The 20,695-nt window shown below is 35.7% G+C and overlaps 1 protein-coding gene across 4 annotated transcripts in view; it reads left to right on the forward strand.

The window, feature by feature from the left end:
• The window catches only part of LOC145688127 (serine/threonine-protein kinase ATR-like), a 381,701-nt gene that overhangs the window by 310,883 nt on the left and 50,123 nt on the right, over positions 1-20,695 (forward strand). For all 4 annotated transcript variants that reach the window (XM_081761899.1, XM_081761900.1, XM_081761902.1 and 1 more), the window contains 5 exons: positions 441-643; positions 2,417-2,589; positions 4,163-4,300; positions 6,672-6,835; positions 10,366-10,489. In XM_081761899.1, the coding sequence (XP_081618025.1) occupies positions 441-643; positions 2,417-2,589; positions 4,163-4,300; positions 6,672-6,835; positions 10,366-10,489 (802 nt within the window). The remainder of the gene's footprint in view (positions 1-440; positions 644-2,416; positions 2,590-4,162; positions 4,301-6,671; positions 6,836-10,365; positions 10,490-20,695) is intronic.

Genomic DNA, 20,695 nt, shown 5'->3' on the forward strand with positions numbered 1-20,695 from the left:
GATTCCTAAAATTCTTCTTTTATATTAATACTGTATATGTGTAATCCATCGACCTGAATGTACAGCGATGCCATTAACATTTTTGAGGTAAGAATTTCGGTGTTCTTGTGAATGATTCAAGAATCCAACACTAGATAGATAAAACATACATAAAACACAATATAGATAGGTTAATTTCTCCTATAGAATTAAGTTATAATCATACTTTCATTTGAGACAATTATGGTATATATTTAAGGTCAAGTACACTGTAGTTCCACCAAAGTTGTGATTTATTATTATTATTATTATATTAGTGCTTCTAGGTAAACATCTGTACAATTTCCGTTTCGAGTTTAAATTTTTAAAATGTATTCGACTGTAAGAAATAAATAAAAATAGGGTTTACACTTCCCTAAACTGGTTAAGATAATTACTCTCTCTTTTGTATTGCTTTACAGCGAATTGCAAGTGCGAATAATAAATACATTTGGGAAATCTATGCAGTATGGTACAGCATACCTTTATCAATCGATGCCGCGTATGTTAAGTATATGGTTAGATTATGGTACTTCTGTTGTGGAGATCCAAAATGCGGGACAGTCAAAGGACAAAGACCTAAAAACAATGAAACCAATTCTAACACAAATGACGAAAATGATTGGTAAGTGGCTCTAGCTCTTGAGTCATATTGAAAATATATTCCCTCTGATATGTTTTCTTAGTATTCTCATATATATGGATGGTAGTACATTTTTGTTAGTTAAAGGAAAGCTTGTCTGAACGTTTAATTTATTATATCTTGTAAGTTTAGTGTGAAACAGCGAACCCGTGCTATAATTTGCCAGTTTAATCAAACATTATTTACAAAAGTTACTGAACTGTCCTCTTGCGTGCACAGTTCAAAACACAAAATCTTACTGTGTATCCCAACTGCCGCCCCCAGCTTAGGACATCATCCTACACGACATTTCAGCTCTCTTTGACAATGATTTCAGAGAGAACTGAAATATCGTATAGAATGGTGTCTGGAACAAGAGCGGCAGTTAGGGGTGCAAGGTAAGATTTTGAGTTATTTACAGTTGATGTTTACTTTCCTCATAGATAATCTGCTTTTGAATGCAACTGTACGTAAAATATGTTGAAGCATGTTTTCTCTCTTCTTCTTTTCCCTTTTCCATTTCGTCCTTTCTGTCTATAATAATAAATATTGCAAGGTTCAACGTGCTGTCGGTAAACACACTTCAAAAACAAACACGAAGATGATGTCATCAACCATCGCCGACGATCGGCCAGTGACGTAAATTCAAGCAGTCAGCAATATTTCTGGATAAAAGGAGACGGAACACCGCCGAAGGTACAATCTCCACCGATTGATCACCCACTTCTCTCTAAGACGCCTATTATTGAGAGGCACTTACTTACACCTTAGCCGCAAGTGCCTTGGTTCCTAGCACTCTGAGACGCATGCTCATTAGGATCCTACTAATTCACCAGGAAAATCACCAAATTGTTTTTTAGAGGAACTTATATTTTATCTGTAATATTTATTACTATCATATACAAGGGAAAACTTTATAATAAAAAGGTGATGGGAAAGTCCAAACTCCCGTGTACCATCTTTTAGCTCTACCCTAAACGACAGAATCTTTACAATATCTTTACATATCCTATTAGGCTAAAATATATTGGTATCAGTCATCTTTGCCTCCGATAAATTCTCCTTTTCACTCTTTGATTTGTAATCCATGCGCTACCATTCTTACATGATCTATCTTTATATTACTTTATTGTTACTATCTGTATACTTTTTACTGTAAATTTATATGCGCTGTATCTTTCCAGATTGTTGTTACTAAGTCTAAAATCTGAAGCTGTTCTTTAAGCTCTTTTTATCAATTGAAATAGTCTGTTACATGTTACTATGGCATATGTGTCTTCTACTTCTGCATTAACGGTTAAAAGTGTCAACAAGTGTAGCTATTCACTGAAAATCGATCCTATAAATAGTTAATAGTACCGTTCAAATCGATTGTTTTGGAAAACCGAAAATTGATTTGTGCAAAATTGGATTTTATTATTATTATTATTATTATTATTATTATTATTATTATTATTATTATTATTATTATTATTATTATTATTATTATTTGCGTTTCAAGATCGAAATTCATGTTAGAATACCAAATAGAATCTGTTTGGTATTCCAGCTTGTGTTTTCTTTTGTACACCTCCAAAACATAATTGCGCGCTTGAATTTTTCTAAGTCTTTTAAAATGGTAGATTTGGCAACAACGCATTCGAAGCATAAGGAGGGAAATGCAATATGTAGAAGTGTAGAAACAGCTAATAATTTTCCCCCTGTTAGTAAATTATTATTCTTGGATATTATATTATTATTATTATTTACTACACTAGCTTGATTTTTTCTTCACAGATTCGTATTTAGATAAGCTACCTCCTTTTATGTTCTTCACGGCTCTGTCTCAAATTACCTCCAGAATTTGCCACCCTCATCCAGAAGTTTACAAAGAAATCAAGCGTATCATCATAAAACTTTTGCAACACTATCCAGCACAGACAATGTGGAAATTAGTTGTCTTCCAGATGGTAAGTATCGTTTTATTTTGCATCATTACTATCAATGATAGGTTTGGAAAAATAAATGGGATAGGAGACTGAATCATATACTTAGATTCCTGTAAATAAAGACCAATCAGGCCTTCGCATACTGTGCATAAATAAGTTCCTTAGCTATTTGAGAAGAGGAAATGCGAATATCGATGTTATCATATGATATTGTTATCAGCTTCTAAGCTGAGTTTAAAGAGGTTATTAGGAGAAGGTAAAATTAATGAGAAAGTGGAAAATAAATGTTAAATGAAAAAAAAAAATATATGTACTGGACGTATATAAATATAGGAAAAACAGAATTGAAGAAAAATAAACACAATAATGGAAGATAATGCAGAATGAAAATATGTAGGAAAATTGCTAGTATTAAGGAAGTAGATTTAACGCAAACTAGCAAAATTTGTCCTTAACTGATTTTAGTAAAACTTGTTTTAAGCATTCAATGCAACTAAAGATCAATCAAACATATGCAAGTCTTATGCGTGTAAAAGTCTTTTCGTCAGTTGGAGATGCATTTTGATGGACAATTTTTAGAAAGAATTGAAAGTTTACTTCGATACACTATATCTTCCCATAGTTTGGATCGTTTTCGTACATTTACAGATGTTAAGGGATTCATTTATTGACTCAATAAAGGTTAGACAGAAGTACTAATATAGTCGAGATCTACCATCATGCTAAGTTGGGTAGAGATCGAATGAGTTCCTTCGTTTATGCACAATCTCTACTATCTTTGTGAACAGAAAAATACAATACACGACGATAACTTGGCAGAAAATAAAAATAGATGTATGGGAAGCGTAGTAAGATAGAATAGTTTAGAGGATGAAGAGTAGGGGAAGAGTCGTGGATAGAATGATCATGTGTCTTTCCTTTGCGTTCTGAAAGACAGGGAAGGATTTTGAAGATGCTTGCGCGGAAGGTGTGTCGAATGTACCGTTGCAGTGAGTTGTGTTTTGGAACAGGTTGGTAGGAAATTTGAACGCTGTAAAAGTGTTGGTAATTGTTGATTCGCCAACATGGAAAGCTGTCAATGTGGGGTACGTTTAATGATGTAAATTAGGTGTTACTTCATGGTCGAATAGCGGAAGATGAAACTGATACCTAATATTGAATAGGTTTCGTATGTCGGACATTTTTCGATGGTGGTAGTTGAGGGACGATATGGTGAAATAGATACAGGTTCCGCAATGGGGAAATAGTCCAGGGACAGTTTGGTGGAACAGATTCTGGTGCTGCTATTAACCGAGAGATATGATAGAGAACGTTGGATGTGTGTATATGTAGTAAATGATAAGTAGTAAGTTTAAGAAATTTAATGGATATTATGGCTTGTAGCTAAAAGCACACCTTCTACCGTATACAGGGAAAACACTAATTGAAATATGGGATATAATGGAAGAGAAATAACATCAGAAAATTTAAGCAGAGACCTTCTATTCAACATTATAGTGTGTGGTGCAAAATCCATTTTTATTTATGCTAATCCATGAAATCAGTTAACTGAGGTCAAACTTTTCTGTTTATTGTTTCATTTTCGTTCTTGCAGTCGTCGTTTGAACAAAGAACTCAAAGGTGCAAAGAAATCGTCAGAGACATTCGTGATGAAAAGATGTTGAAGATGGTACAAGACTACAATGGTCTTGCGGAGAAACTAATTGATCTGTCTAACAAACAAACACCAGAGGTATGTATTGTATAATTGTATGTATATATGCTTAGTATTCAGAATATTTCAACAAATGTGTTAACTCAGTGTCCTTTCTTCTTAACTGACATATCTTGTGTTTAGTTTTCATAAACAATCGATATAAAATTCAAATTCCGTTAGGTGAATACTTCGATTATTCCTTTCTTCCTTTGTCTTTTTCGTATGTTTATAGATCTTTCTCAAATCTGTAAAATTTAGAAATAAAATTGATTAAAGAAAATAAATTTAACTGAAGAAGGATTTCATTTTATCACAAATATTTTATTTGTTATATTTGTTTCATGTACAGTGTTTTCACAATATTAGTCGATTTATCTAGTGTGTTTGTCACATCTTTTCTTAATTGTACCGTAGAAGTAATAGAAATAAAATTAGGTGAGTACCTTGAATAGAACTAGTGAAATCATGAATGTTTTATAACAACAAAAATGTGAAGGAAAAGAAAAATTGAGATTATTAAACTTAAGTTTGAAGCAATATTTGATTGCTACACATTAAGAAATAAAATTGTAACAATTAAAATTATATCACAATGTGTACGATACTACCCTACTTTATTGTAACTCTGATGATAAGGCAGTAAGTCGACTTTGAAGCGTCAGTGGAAATAAAATAAAACACTGATGGAACATAAAATATTTTATGTAATTAATACTATTAATTATTAGAACGTATGAAACGCATTTTACAAAATAAAATAGAATTAGCCTTGTAGAAATTTTGGATACTTTTAGGTAGTACCATTTCGAAGTATCACAACGGCTTAAATCGTATTGTGTCTTAAGATCTTCACATACTTTGTGCTTCGTCACCAATGTAAATTTTTTTAGCTTATACAAAATAACATATTTTTAGAGATTTTCACATGAATTGAAAAATTTCCACTGATGTTGAAGCACAAAGAATGTGAAGATCCTACTGGTATAATCCATATCAATTCAGCCAGGGGGTTTACCATGTTAGTCCTAGATGTTGCATATAGCAGATGTTAAAATTCGGGACAAGTAATGATTTTATTTATATTTTATTTATTTACTTTTGTTTTTAAAAAAGTTTTTGTCCCGAAATACAAGCAGTGATTTGCGGCAAAGTATTAAAATCTTCTATGTCTGGAACGGTTCAAAATATTTTGTTGTGTTTTGTTTTATTTGAAAAATAATAATTTACTGATTAAAATTATATCCTTCGTAGGGAAACATGTGTCCAAGTTCTCGCGCTGTATCCTTCTGATTTCTTTTTTTTAAATACCAATTCCATTTTTTTTTCTTTACTGTTGAGCAATACCATACAGTACAACATTCCCTTATGCAAATGTCTTGATTGCATTTTGTTTCCTCAATAACACAAATCCAAAAAATTCTGAGAATTGTACAGGAGTTGTATCTCTAAGAGCACTACATATCCTGAAAAAAGAGCATACCACTTTGGTTCTGGAAGTTTTCATAATGGTTTTGCGAAAAATCCACTCTCGGACTAATGTAATGTAATGGAGTAAAAACGATAACTAAACAAACTTGGAACTGATGAAATGTTTTCATTCTTCTGGATTTTCTACACATAGAACCTTCCAAAACATGGAAAATCTTCTGGAGCAATGTGAAACGATCCAGATTATTCCAGAGTGTAACAGAATCTTCTTAAATTTTTGGAACCATGCAGATAATTCTACAATGTAATGGAAACTTTTAGAATATTCTGGAACCATCCAATTAATTCTTTGTTTGGCCTAGCATATAAAAGGGAGAACACAAATTTACAGTTCATTGTCAAGAGGCAAACAAAGAGAGCAGTTTACGAAATTTGACTTAAAAATATATACAGAGTTGTGATGATATATATTATTATTTTGTGTCAGAATACTCAAAGTTAGTAGTATACTATTAGTTTTTAGTGTCAGTTGTATCATAACGATAACAAGCTCAATGTAATACTGTTCAATGTAGCTCAGTTTTTTATTGCTCTTACAGCAGTAACCTTTGGTCTTGTGAGTTCATAAACAATAAATCAGTAATGTGAGAAGCAGGACATACAGAATTGCTATTAATGTATGATCATAGTAATGTTGCTAGAAGTCTGACAATATTTAATCGGGGAAAACTTCATAAAATGTATGAGAAAAAGCGGGAATTACGCTGTAATTTCAAAAATAATGATCACTGAACATTTTGGAAATACAAAAAAAGTTAATACTATTTTTAGTTTAATTAACAATAACTCATTTGTTCCTAAAAAAAACATCATGGTTTAATTTAAAAATAGTAAAATTAGTTAAGAAAGTAATCAACGTAATACATTAGTTCACGTTAGTAAATTGTACTGAATACTTACTATTTTCATTTTCTTTAAGAATACTAGTTCAGCCAGTATAAGTTCTGTTGTGCGGTCTTTGCCAAGTTTCCTTAGGAAGACAGGAGGCAATTCAATCCTAATGCCGATTCAGCGGTTTATGAATATAACTCTACCAGTTGAACCAGACAGTCCACCTGAAGAGAATTTTAATCCATTTCCATGGTATGTAATTTTAAAATTCTGTTTTAATGAGTTATTACATGCTTTTTCTTAGTGCATGATTATTGTAGTTTGTGTGTCAATGCATCCTGTATGTTGTTCAAGTTTAGGAGAAAGCTTCAGTTGAAAATTTGGGTATTAGTAAGCTGATATTGCATTTTGAGGAAGATGTTTACGTCCTGAAATCGGTCGTAAAAGATATATACGTGCTTTATGCTTTATTTAAGAATCACAGTGGCTCATAGAGCGCCTTGCTCACCTTTGATGGAAGGAGCGCCTGGTTTGATCCCAAGCCATGTGAGTTTATAGTGGACGAAACCATGCTCAGGACTTTTTTCAAATTTATACCACTTTCACTAATTCTTCTAGCATCATTCACTTACATTGATCATCCGTTTCCTTTATCTTAAGCAGCATGTTTGCTGCACATTAAGCAAAAGATTTTATTTATATATATGGTTATAAAAAAATTGATGGAAACATCTGAAAAAAAAAAAAAAAAAACGCTACTAACCAGATTAATATGTCGTTGAACCACATTTTGCCCTCAGGAATTCTGATGTGAAGTTGAATGGAGTCATAGAGGTCGTGAATGGTTGGAAATGAACTATTCCATTCTACTTTCAGTGCACCACTCAGTTCCATGAGAGAATAGACGCGGAAATCTGCGCAGGATTCGAGTATCCAAAACGGATCATAGATGTTCAATTATGCTCAGGTTCGGAGATTGGGCGTTCCACTGGAAGTGTTCAGTTTATCCCGGTGTTCCCCAAACCACGCCACAACAGCTTCAGCTGTGTTAATGAGTGCATTATCATTCTGATCTGAACCATAGGATGCACATAGTCCATAAAATGGCAACAAAATTACGGACAGGGGCGCGACCGGAAGCTTCTTCACAGGACCCACTGGAAACCAGGATATTTCGGCCCACAGCATCACAGAACCGCCGCCTTGTTTCACAGTTGGGCGGAGACACTACGTATCATATGCTTCTGTGGGCATCCGACACACACACACACACGAAATAAAGTGAACGATGGCTCATCCATACATATCACACGTTTTCAGTCATTAGTGGTTCGTTTTGCATATTCGCGTCCATTGGCGTCGTGCTAAAATATGGATCTTATCAGCGATTTCGTCCGTGCAACCCGATCCCGTATCTCCATGTCAGATAACTCGCAGCAGATTGTCGGTACTCGCTTTGGGAAGTGCTGCTTCAGTTCCGTCACTTGCACCGCAATCGTACGATGGTTCTGAGTGACAATTCATTTTAATGCTTGGCGGGACCTGTCTCTGAGAATTTTCTTCTGTCCATTGTTTCTCTTCGCCGATGTGGTTCTAAAGTGAGCTTGGACACTGTCCCTCGCGACACACTCAACACCCTTGCCACTTTCATCACGTTCGCACCGCTAAACCGAGCGCCAACAATTTTTCCTTTTCGGAAACTAGTGTGTGTCACGAGGGTGTTGAGTGTGTCCTGGCCCATTATACAGTATCACAGTCTGTTGAGTTCACTGGACATAGCCGTTCTACTGCGTTGTTCGTAATACAGAGTTGGCCCTATCGTCACCATCACCAACAGTGAGAGAGAGAGAGAGAGAGAGAGAGAGGATATTTATATAAAATATGTCCATTGGTGTGAAAAACTTAAGGATGAAAGTAAGTTTCACATGCTGTCACTCCCAAGTGGCATAGATGGGTGACACTTGAACCATACATAAAAAGTAACGCTACAGTATGATACAGGAACAAAACTCAAACTGAAAGCACTGTCACTCATGATGTCCCCCTGACATTACAGAAGGAATCTTTAGAAGGGTGTGTGATCAACATGGATAGAGATCCATGCTGCTCCAAATGGTTGGGAATGAGTTGTGGTACGGAGTTCCTTTATTCTACCAGTGCTGTTGATAACTGCTTGATAATCTTTGGTGCGTGTGGATGTACTGCAAGACGTTTCCCCATAGCGTTCTCACGTGCTAGATGGAATTTGAGTCGGGGGAACGGACAGGCTAGTCCATTCGGCGAATATCCTCTGATTCCAAGAGCTCCACTACGTGCACTGTTAGATGTGGCTGCGCATTATCATCCATAAAGATGGGTCTGGCTGCACCTCTGAGAAGACACGTATGGGGAAAAAGTACAGTGGCACAATAATGTTGACCGGTGAACGTATTGCGTTCAAAAATTTGGAAATCGTTTTGCCCATGCAACATTATGGCACCTACTCAAGAACAACTTAACCACTGAAGCAACCATGTTCGACCATATTCCTGGGTTCACTGCGTGTTCTCAGACTCGCCGGATGAGTGTACATCCAGAATCATTACTCAGACCGAATCTGCTCTCATCGGAGAAGAGAACGCGATCCACTTCTTCTTGGCCCAGTCCTAATGTTGGTAGTCGCTAACGCTCTCGCCTTCGGTGCGAGCGGTCTCGGGTTCGATTCCCGGTGGGGGCACTTGGTCGAAAAAGTGTAAAACGCTTTTTCAGGCCAGCCACCCTGAATGAGGTTCTCCTGGGTTTTCCTCATTCGCACCAGGCAAATGCCGGGGTGGTACCTAACTTATAAGTCCCAGGCCGCTTCCTTCCTTCCCCAATCCTTTCTTTCTTCCCTTTCCCCGGATTGTGTGCTCGCCGAGGGACGTCATTCCTCAAAACGTGAAGGGCTAAATGGCCTTAGATGCTGAAAACCCAGAAATCTAAATCCTAAATTCCCCTGTTCTAATGTTGGTACCACCACAAATGTATCTGTCAATTTGAGGTGTCAACGAAACGCAACGTAATGGTCGTGGAGCAAAGAGACTACCTCTATATGTCACCGTGGAGAATAATATAGGTCACTTTACAGTCCTGTTAAATGTGTTGACATTTACAGTCGCTGTTTGACGTTGGTTTCTTCTTGTCTTGCACATTATAGCGGCCGTCTTCTGCTGAGTTGACCATGGTTAACCACCACATGTCCTTCGAGCAGCATTGCCTGTGGTTTGAAAACGCTCCTTACCCAGGTGAAACTGCTCTGTGGGCAATTCTCAACTCCAGGGCCACACTCGTTACACTTCGTCCTTACAGTTTTCCGGCGATTCTTCTCAGGGTGAAGCCATCCAAATGTTGTATCCAGGCCATGCTATGAGCAACATCATCAGAATGCACTTCATCGGCTCTCTGGCTGACACTCACTGTCGTGTCCCTGTCATCCAACTGATTCGTGTCGGAGGAGCACTATTTGGGGCTGCGTCTTGCTTCTTGTGTATGTGTGGGGACCTCAGAAAACATGTTGCCGGACTGTCATTTATTTCAACGACTATACATTTTGTGGTACATGCAACTCTTCTATTATTATTCAGTTAGTGTCTGATGAAGATAACGTAAAGTTGTCGAAAACGTTACACTGTAATATAGTTTTTAATAAATAAGTGTATATACTCTGGTCAGAAGGGTTTATTATTCCTTTGTGGTACATATTCTGTTTTGTCTTTAAGTTTTGCATATATATATATAATGTTTTATTTAATTTATTTTTCTAGTGATCCAGTCTACATCCACTCTGTTGAAGATCAAGTTATTATTATGCCGTCCTTACAGAAGCCTAAGAAGATCACGTTTCGAGGTTCTGATGGAAAATTGTATAGTATGATGTGTAAACCTCAGGTAATAAATTCTTGTTCGTTTAATTTTGTTTCTATTCTGCGTAATTAAAGGTGAGGATATGAGTTTTTAAATAGTGTCAACATAGAACGTTTAAATAGAGTTGACTTGTTTCTTAGCCGCTGCTGCTTACGCTAACCTTCCTTGAAATTGATTGCTTAGATTAATCATGTATAATTGCCATTTGCATGATTAAGATCGCAAGGAGCTTAAAATAGCATGAATACAGCGACCATAAACCTTTTACTGATTCAGATGGAATTCCTTTTAGTCCCTTGTGATTTTTTCTGTGCAGCTTGAGAAGAGTAAAACATGGAGATATATATATATATATATATATATATATATATATATATATATATAGATATATATATAGATAGATATATAATGTGATTCCATTGTTGCTATGTTGAAGCTGGCCATTACCTGTATAGTGTAAATGCACTTTCTGGACTATTGAATCAAAATACTATTTTATTCATATAATGAAAAAATGTTAAAACGTCGATTTTTTTAAGGCAGTGTAATTTCCACTAACTTTAGTATTATATGTTTAGTTTTTAAGCAAAAAATGGTAAATACTTTGTTTGTGTTATTGTTCAGTCAAGAAATTTCGGCAGCTAGCTGCGTATAACAAGAAATCTTCCAAAATCACACACTGCATCAATGCGTATACTACACCTTCTGCTCATTCAGTTTTATGATATAACATTAAGAAATTTATATTTTGCCTAACATCTGATATCTAATGATAACAGAACGTATCCACGAAACGTTTACCAAAAATTATACTATTTTGATAAAATATGGCATTTTGTAGTTTTCGAATCATTGGTATTATTTAGAATTGAAATCGATCACGGATAATGGAGTGAATGGCTATCCCTCAAGTATTAATAATAATATACATGATACCTTTCTTAAATTTTTTTTCAGGAAACATGAGGGGGTTGTAAGGCTTAAGAAATTACTATTATGTACAGGTTGAGATCCGTGAAGGATAATGCAGGGAAATTCATACCTAACTTAAATACTCGACAGTGGCTTTAAAATAAAAAATAAATAAATTAATAAGTAATAATAATGAAAAAAAGAAGAAAAAGTTTCCGACGTTCCTCAGTTATTCTGTTTCTATTATTATTATTCAAACAGAGAAAGTATGTGTATTTATACAAACCACTTGTAAGACCAAAACTAGAATTTGGATCGATAATATGAATAGCGTTTCTATAACTTTGACAAGCAAAATAGAATCTGAGCAAAAATGTTTTATTAGACTGTTTTAAAATTAAAATGCACTACTATTCACATAGCTGTGATTATTGGTTCTTAAATAAGCTTAGGAATAAGAGGAAATGATTTTGAGACGTATGCATGCAAAAAATGCTAGGTAGTGTATACATTAGTGAATACTGTTTACGAAATATAGATTTAAAAGTACCAAATCAAAATATAAGAAACAATACGAATTTTAGTTCCTCCGTAGTGAAAATGGTTACAATAAATTGATAGATTCTTCAAGTATAAAATCAGACCAACTGCATTAAGCAAATAAAATTAACAAATTATTTTTAAGCATTAACTTTTGCAATATTAAGCTGAAATGTAATTTTAAGACTGCTTGTTTTTCGGCCATTCCAGAAAATTTGAAACCAACCACTTAAAAATTGGAAACTATTTACAAATAAAACCATTTCTTTGGTTGCACAGAAAAATTTGTAAATCTATATATTAATATTGGTGTCTGTGAACAAAAAACTTCAGATCCAAGTTGAAGGTGACTATGTTTGTGACTCTTAATTTCTTGAACAAAACGACCAACTCGATCAAATTTTCAACATAGATGACGTTCGTGCCTGGGATGGATTTTACCATTTCACTTTGACGAAACAACGTAGGGAATGGGAAGGAGGGGAAGATATACAAAAATCAATAAATACAAAAATAAAAGTAATAATTTGTATGTTGGTGACTTAATAACTCTTGCACCACGCGATCGATCTCAATGAATTTTCAACATATATGAAGTTCGAACCTGGAAAGTTTTTTATTATTTCATTTTGATGGTAGAACTTAAGGGAAGGGAGGGGAGGAGGGTAAATATATGAAAATGAATAAAAATTAACTCTTGAACCACCCAACCGATCTCAATCAAATTTTCAACATACATGAAATTCCGGCCTGGGATAATTTTTATCATGTCTGCCCCGCAACATAGGAAGGGGAGAGGGATATATAAAAATCACCGAAAATGATAGCGAAATCGGGTGCGTCTTAGATTTGAGGACTTTTAAATTGGAATAATTATAGTGAAATTCTTAATTAAAGATGATATTAAAACGTGTTATTAAAACTACTTTGCTAGCCATAAATATTTTTGATTTTGTATCATATTCAATCATTCAGACAATAGTGTCCTGCGCTTGCGCAGGACGTGCAAGTTTGCTAGTTTTACTGATTGAGCAAAATTAACCTGTCGTAGTAAGAAATAGTGGTTATTACGAGCGCCTGGAATAGGAGTTTTAGTACTAGTGCTGGGCTGGCACTAGCAGAGCATTTTTTTCGTAGGTTTTCATAGCCTTAAAATTAGTAGTTATGTAACGTTCTGAATCTATAAATGTGGTGAACATTATTCGACTTGTGACTTGAGTATTATTTTACTGCAGAATTTAAGTTGCAGTGGCTTCTGTGTTAACTTAAAACCTAAGGATTTTGATGCCACGTCCGTTACGAAAATAATAAAAGAAGTTTACATAAATTTTTAACAGAGGATAAGAGAAAATTTTCAATTTCAAATCCAAAGTTAGTTTTCGTGGAGTTTCCTTTGCAGAAATTTAGAAGCCTCCAAATTGCTTTAATTTAGTGTTTTAAGGCTATCTGCTTGAAGAAATTGTTTCACTACGCTAATTACAGTTCATTTGCATCTTTACTGGCAATGAGTACGTCAAAACGGATCCTTGTGGCAAAGTGGAGCGAAACAGAAAAATAATGCATAAAAATGGGAAGAATATCTGAAGAAAGATAGGGAGAGGAAAAGAGTAGCTCAACGTAAAGAGAAATTAATACTGCAGTCTGATAAAAACAAATTAGGTGCCAAAAGACAACAAGATAGAGAGAGGCAGTGATTGTATAGGTTAAAGAAGAAAACGAGAGAAGTAGGAACACCAACAAAGAAAAAAAGAACATATAATACCCCTCAAGCTTCCGGAAAAAGATGAAGAGAACCACGGAGTCTTTGCCTGAAAGCCCAAGTAAGCGAAAGGTTGTTGTGCAAGAGATAGTGTGGCGTGCGCTACATTCTGATGTCTGCAAGCATTTGTCTAATGCGTCGATAACGAAAATTAAAACAAATAAAGACACACTAAAGTAATTGGATTTTAGTGCGAAGATGGCATAAGTCGCCAATCTCCCAGCAAGAGATATGTACGATCTTTCAAAAAGAAACTGACAGGGAAACGATAGAAAATTCAGTTCGTTACATGATAATGACAATAGGAGAATCTTACAGTCTATTTAGAGGGAAACATCCAACATTTAAAGTATCAAAAACAAAGTTTTATTTACCCAGACCTCAGCATATTCTTGTCATGAGCAAGATTCCTCACAACGTTTGTGTCTGCAAAGTACCTTTGAATTTCTCGTTTTTGGTTGAAGGCATATCAGATTTTTTTTCTTCATTCCCTTCCAGTCACAGACAACTAATGTTTGACATGTGTTGTGAAAAACGAAAACTGCATGTGCAACGAATGTAAAAGTTGTGAATGCGATGTGAAAAATTGGGTAAAAAAGTAAAAATAAAAAAGTGAGAAAACGTTGCATGTTATTTGCAAGTTACTGAAAAGGAGGTACAGGTGAATCAAGCAATCGGAGAGCTTAATGTTCACTTGCCAAAGTCGCGGTGGCTCAGTGGTAGAGCGTTCACCTCTGGTGCTTGGGGTCCCGGGTTCGATCCCAGCCCCCGCCAAGTGAACTTTGTGGTGGACAAACACCGTGTGCATGGGTTTTCTCGGGGTTCTCCCGTTTCCTCCCACTTTCTTCATTCCACCATTTCATTCATTTCTCATAATTACCGTCTCCTTTAGCCTAACCGGCATAACCGTGGGACGTAAAACTCAAAGATTTCATTTCATTTACACTTGCCAAAGTTCAAAACTCACTGTTATTAATAAATAAATAAATAATAAATAAATAAAAAGTATTTTGAAACATCCGAAGAGAGAAGTGGAAAAACTGAAGTGCTAATTAAATTGACTTTTCGGAAAACGCTGTATTAATAGCTCAGGACCAGATACAGAGTGCACATTGGAATCAACGACTAGTGACAATTTACTTGCTGCATATGGTACGGATCTGATGTAAAATCATTAGCCATCATAAGTGACGACATAACTCATTCAAAATATAGTGTCTGGACTTTTCTAAAAGTAATTGGAAATTTCATTAGATTAGAGTTTCCGGAGGTGACCTCTTTAATGATTTTCTCGGACAATTCGGAAACAAATATATTATGTCAACATACGTTATTTTGAATAGGACTTAGGTATTCATATTGAATGGAATACCTTTGCAACTTTGTACGGTAAAGGAGCTGTAGATGGTGTGGGGAGAGCTTTGAAAACCCTGGTTTGGAGACGAATTTTAGCTAAATCTGTAAGTATTAATTCTGGTTTCGAGTATTATACGCAGCTCAGAAGATTTGCATGAACATCTCTCTCTTGTACATGCCCAAGGAGGACACTAAGGGAAATAGTTTACTTTTGGATGCACATTGGAATTCAGTGTTAACAATTCCTGGCTTGCTTCATTACCACCACTTTCAAAATGTGACAAACACCATATTTTTGATAGTGGAACTGTTCTTTGGAAGTTGATAAAGGTATAGGTATTTGAAGATGAAGTTAATTTTGAGCATATTCCAAGACATCAGCGTCTAATGTTTATAGTGGTGGTGATGATTGATGTTTGTTTTTCATTTTGCAATTTCTCATGACATTCATTTCATTATATTGCAAATGGTGCTGTTATATTGTTTGAAAAATTTAAGAAACATTCAGTATTATTGACACACATGTTGAATTATCTTTGTACATAAAAGATGAAGGACTCTCTTTATTAGTTTAAATAAATTTTGCTACAACAAAACAGGAAGGAATCTACTTACCTGTCAGTAAACTTACTAAATTTATCGTTCTATGTCACATTCATGTGTTAAACTGAGAGTTGGATATGATAAAATTGTACTTGTCACTTCCGTTACTCCATCTCGGAAGTTCGTCAGTACTTTAAGCAATCCATGGGAGAAAAATGGTTATTGCAGGTGCACTAGAATTGCAGAGATGGAGCACTTTGTAAACGTATGTAGCACTCTTGCTTCCATGCGAGTCACGTCCGTTACCACTGTTCCAATGCCTTTATATACATGTAGCTACGTTTCAGGAAATATACGAATACAACTGTATGCAGAATTCATTATTATAGTGTAGTTGACAGAACATAACCAATTTTTTCCTCGAAGGTCAAGATCTAAGGGTTTACTTGTCCCTACCATAAATCCTTTGTAACTAGATACCGGCGTTTCCGCTCCAACTCAGATAGAACTGTATTCAGCTCTCAGTATGGCTAACCCCATTACGGTAGCATTGTAGAGCTATTGTTCCGTCTGGCATTCGTAGCTTTTACACTAATATAGGCTAGTATTAGCGTGATTGATGAACTTACATTTTGGTTGCTAGGCTTTGCAATCATCCCACGTCAGTTCCCAGGTGAAAAAAACAGGTACCTGTACATGCTATGTATTACAGACACCTGTAATGCTTTCTAATTGGAATACTGTTTTCCACGTACATTGTATGTACAGAGTTGCAAAACACGTGTTTCACAGGTTTAACAGGTGTGAAACAGAGAAAAAAGAAATCAGTCTTGCAATTGAAACACACACTACATCACATAATAATCAATATACATGAACTGTATAGTGCATGTTCATACCACATGTACTGTCAATGACATCTGTACATGCAATGTGCACGCAACGTTAACAGTGGAAGTACAGTATATCAGAACATGCAATGAACTGATAAGTTTTGTTCAATGACAAAACAGTTTCTTTAGAGCGATGCAAAACTGATTTTTGGCCATTAGGCCATTTAACTAAACATGTCTTAGTTGTTTCCATTATACTTGGATCATATATAAGAACTAATCGTTAACTCTTGTTTCGTTCCTTCGGTCGTTTCGGCTAATTTGTTTTTTTCTCGAATTCCAATCAACGGAACAGCAAATACGCGATTCTGTACATCATTGGCTCCTGGATATGTGACGTCACACAAGAGTGGAAAAATCTTGTCTTCTGCTTTCGATATGCTTTCTTACACTATGAATGTTACTTTAGTTTTAATAAATAGACCTATTAAAGTTATTTCACTTTTCTTTGATTTCTTGAAGAATATAACACATTTTTTAAAAAGCGCTTCATTTATGGTTTTCAAAACCAGATGCTCAAAATCAGATGTGTGCTTACATGCCACAGATATTCTGCATGTGTATAAACTACATACTGTACTGTAGCCGCAGGCGAAAATTACTGGAGGATGAGGGAGACATGCCCCCCCCCCCCCCCCCAAAGTTAGAACTGAGGAAAACTTTCCCCCAATAATCCCATTTCAAAAGTATCATATGGTGAGAAGCAATGTTGAATTCAGGAACCTTCTTCGGTGGGAATAGTCATACCAATATTAATAACTTGTGATTTTCTTATGTTGGGAATTTTTTATCTCCGGGGGAAAAATACCACCGGGGCACCCATGGATTGGACACTGGGGAGAAGTGTGATAATTTCTGACCATGAGTCTCATCTCCCCCCAGAATATAAGCCGCAAATTACCTCTTCCAATGTTGAAGATAGCTTTACGCCGATGACTGTAGCCATCACCGATACATGCACTGCGCACACCACATGTACGGTGCATGTACAGTACTCCCATGCATTTATCTTACAGCATATGTTTTGCTCTGTTTCATTCCTGAAACGTATAGCACACATGCTATATGAAGTGTACGGGGAAAAAACAAGGAATGTCCATGTAGTGCTTTTTCGGGTGCTTTGTCCTATCTGCTGGTGACTCTTGGCACTATTTGACTGTCTATGCCATGCATGCATAGATGTAGAAATGTTTATGTAAAAAGTGGCAAAAGATTTCATAACTCTAATCTTTGTACGCGGTTTTCAATATTAAAACGCTGTTTTCTTGAAAATGCAGTTTTGTGACATTCCTTGTTTTTTCCCCTTACCCTTCATATGTAATCTGTATGTGTTTCAACTACAGACCTGTACTGTTGCCATCAACGATAAATTCACTGTACATGTAACATACACCGTGCATGAATAGTACTCGGTTATATTTACATTACAGCATATGTTTTCTTTCTTGTAACATAAACTGTACATTAAGCAAATTACGTACATATTCAATGCTCTCTGATATGCACTGTACCGTACTTGTTTTAGCAACGTGTACACTACATGTACGTTCTTCACATTTAACAGTAAAAAATATTGTATGTACATTGTAATCAGTAATTGTACAGCTACTGTACATCCAGTTTAATAGAGTCACACAAACAAGCATTTCGAGGTGGTGATTTGCTTGCTTTTTTTCTCAGTAAGCAGGTACATTACTTGCAACATGTAAAAAACAGACTTCACGAAAATCACAAACATGCATTATGCAGGTGTTTCAGAGCCTGTACAGTGCATGTAAAGGAGAAACATTTTCGTATGGGTTGACAATATATGGAAGCTTATTTATTCTACTTTGTTCAGCTTAAACACAAATTACTTTAATGTAAATTATGTCGGAAAGCATTTAAATGTTATTGAATAGAGCAAAACTTTTCTACTCCCGATCCAAGCCTTTGTATTATGTTTTCTCCATAAGTGACATACAGGTAATGCTCTAAATAGAAGGGGGACTATGCGGAGTATATTTCCGTAGATCTTCCACTTCGAGCTCTGCGTAAAGGAATCGCAACACGGTTTAAAAGCCGAGATCTTCCTATCGTATATTTTCAGTGCGTAGCTGATGGTTGTTGTATTACACCATTGGTCAGGCACAGCCTCTCAGTGACCATAGCTCCAGAGAGTCAGTTTAGTACTTCTGTATATTTCCTAGTTAATTTCCTCGCCATTTCAATATGTATTTATTATTTTATTACCAACGCCCTAACCACACTGGAATATCACTCCCTGTGAGATCAGCGAAGTCAAGCAGTGCCGGGTCTGGTCAGAGGAAAGATGAGTGTGACCATTCGTACTCACCAAACTATGTTGGCATTTCCGTACTCACCAGATTATATTGGCGTTGAGGCGTCCATCCAGCATCGTGAGGACAACTGGAAAGCTACTTGAAAGAAAAAAGTAGCAAACCTCGGTCTAGGAAGATTAACAGCGGCAGTAAGCGATCTGCTGACAACACATTACCTCACAGGAATGAGTGCCATAAGTCCAGGCCTCCTAAGGAATTTAGTCTTTATCATTATTATTATTGCTAATAATAGCAGTAGGTTTAATAAAGTTTCTGCCTTTTGTCTGCTCTGTTCGTAAGTACATTATTTCTCACTTTATAATGTAGTTAGGCAGGACAATAATTGGTCAGTTTCTTTCTAATGTGATTCATTACGTGTATAAAAACTGGACAAACAGCAAATTAGGATACTACACACAGGAATTAGTAATGGTAGCTCTATTTCTCAGATATTAACTGCATACATTAATAAATATTAGGAATTTTTTACTTAATAGAATGCTTTTTTACGTCATTTCTTTTTTTTTAAAAAAAGTTTTAAATTGTCATTATAGTTGCCTATCGAATAATAATAATAAGTCGTCCCAGAATACACCACTGATATAGTTTTTAGTTAACCTTCTTAGGATTTCCACTTTTTGAGATAAATTTTAGATTTTCACTCAAACAGCTACTGCTTCATTACTATTTATCGTAGGATCATGGTTCATACTTTTTTTTTTCCAGGATAGAACATACTTTCCAACGGTACCACTTGCTTGTTCGTATTATACGCCAAAAACGGGAAAATCAGGAGAAACCGGGAGATTTTTCGGAAAAAAATTCGAAATTTTGCGCCTCTCTGGCCCGGGCCTGGTTGACGTGTGGATCTGAATTTTAAAAAAAGAAAATATTGCTATGTACATAATGCGTGTGCGAAATTTCAATCTTGTATCTTGAAAACTAAGGTCGGGCGAAATTTTTGAAAGTCTGAAGGTGACCCCATTTTTTTCATATATATATATATATATAATTTAGAAAATGTACTGCGTCATTACTATTTGACCTAGAGTCATAGTTCAAACGTCATTTTCTTCAGTATAACGAGCCCTTTCCAGCGGTATCACTCGCATGTTCGTATCATACTTCTGAACCGGAGAATTCGAGAGAAACCCGGAATTGTTTTATGAAAAAGCCCACCAAAATATTTTGCCCCTCTGGCCCTAAGCCTGTGTCACGTAGGGTTCTGAATTCTAAAAGGATACGTTGTTATGTACATAGCACATGTGCAAAATTTCAGTCTTGTGAAAAAAAGGGCGGAAAAAATTGTTGAAAGTCTGAATTTAGGCTATATATATTTTAAAAATTTACCGCGTCATTACTATATTACTATTTGGTTTAGAGCCATAGTTCACACGCCATTTTGTTCAGTATAACGAGCCCTTTGCAATGGCACTACTCACATGTCCGTATCATACACCTAAACCGGAAATTTTTCCCCGAAAAAATCACCCTCTCTTAACACTTGCGCCTCTCGGGCCCGGCCCAATTCACGTATGGATCTATTTAAAAAAAAAAAAAAAAAAAAAAAAAGTGCGCACAATCCGTATGCAAAGTTTCAATCTGATATCTTGAAAACTAAAGGCATGATTTTTTTAAATTTGCCTTAAGAAAAAAGTCACGCCCCTCAGCCTCCACTTGGCGTCGCCAACTTGACCATCCGGTTCCAAAACGCATCTGGGGTAGGGTGACCAACCGTCCCGTAAAAACGGGATTGTCCCGTTTTTTCACTACCATTCCCGGTGTCCCGAAAAATTCTCCTGGGACGCCAAAATGTCCCGTATTCACGTACATTCGGTACAAAAAAAAAAACTTTCGAATCGCTAAAACTTCCTAATTTATATTATTTTTTCTAAGCTATGTGATT

Source organism: Thermobia domestica, chromosome 6 (assembly GCF_964235325.1).
Source record: "Thermobia domestica chromosome 6, izTheDome1.hap1.1, whole genome shotgun sequence".
NCBI classification, from domain to species: domain Eukaryota; kingdom Metazoa; phylum Arthropoda; class Insecta; order Zygentoma; family Lepismatidae; genus Thermobia; species Thermobia domestica.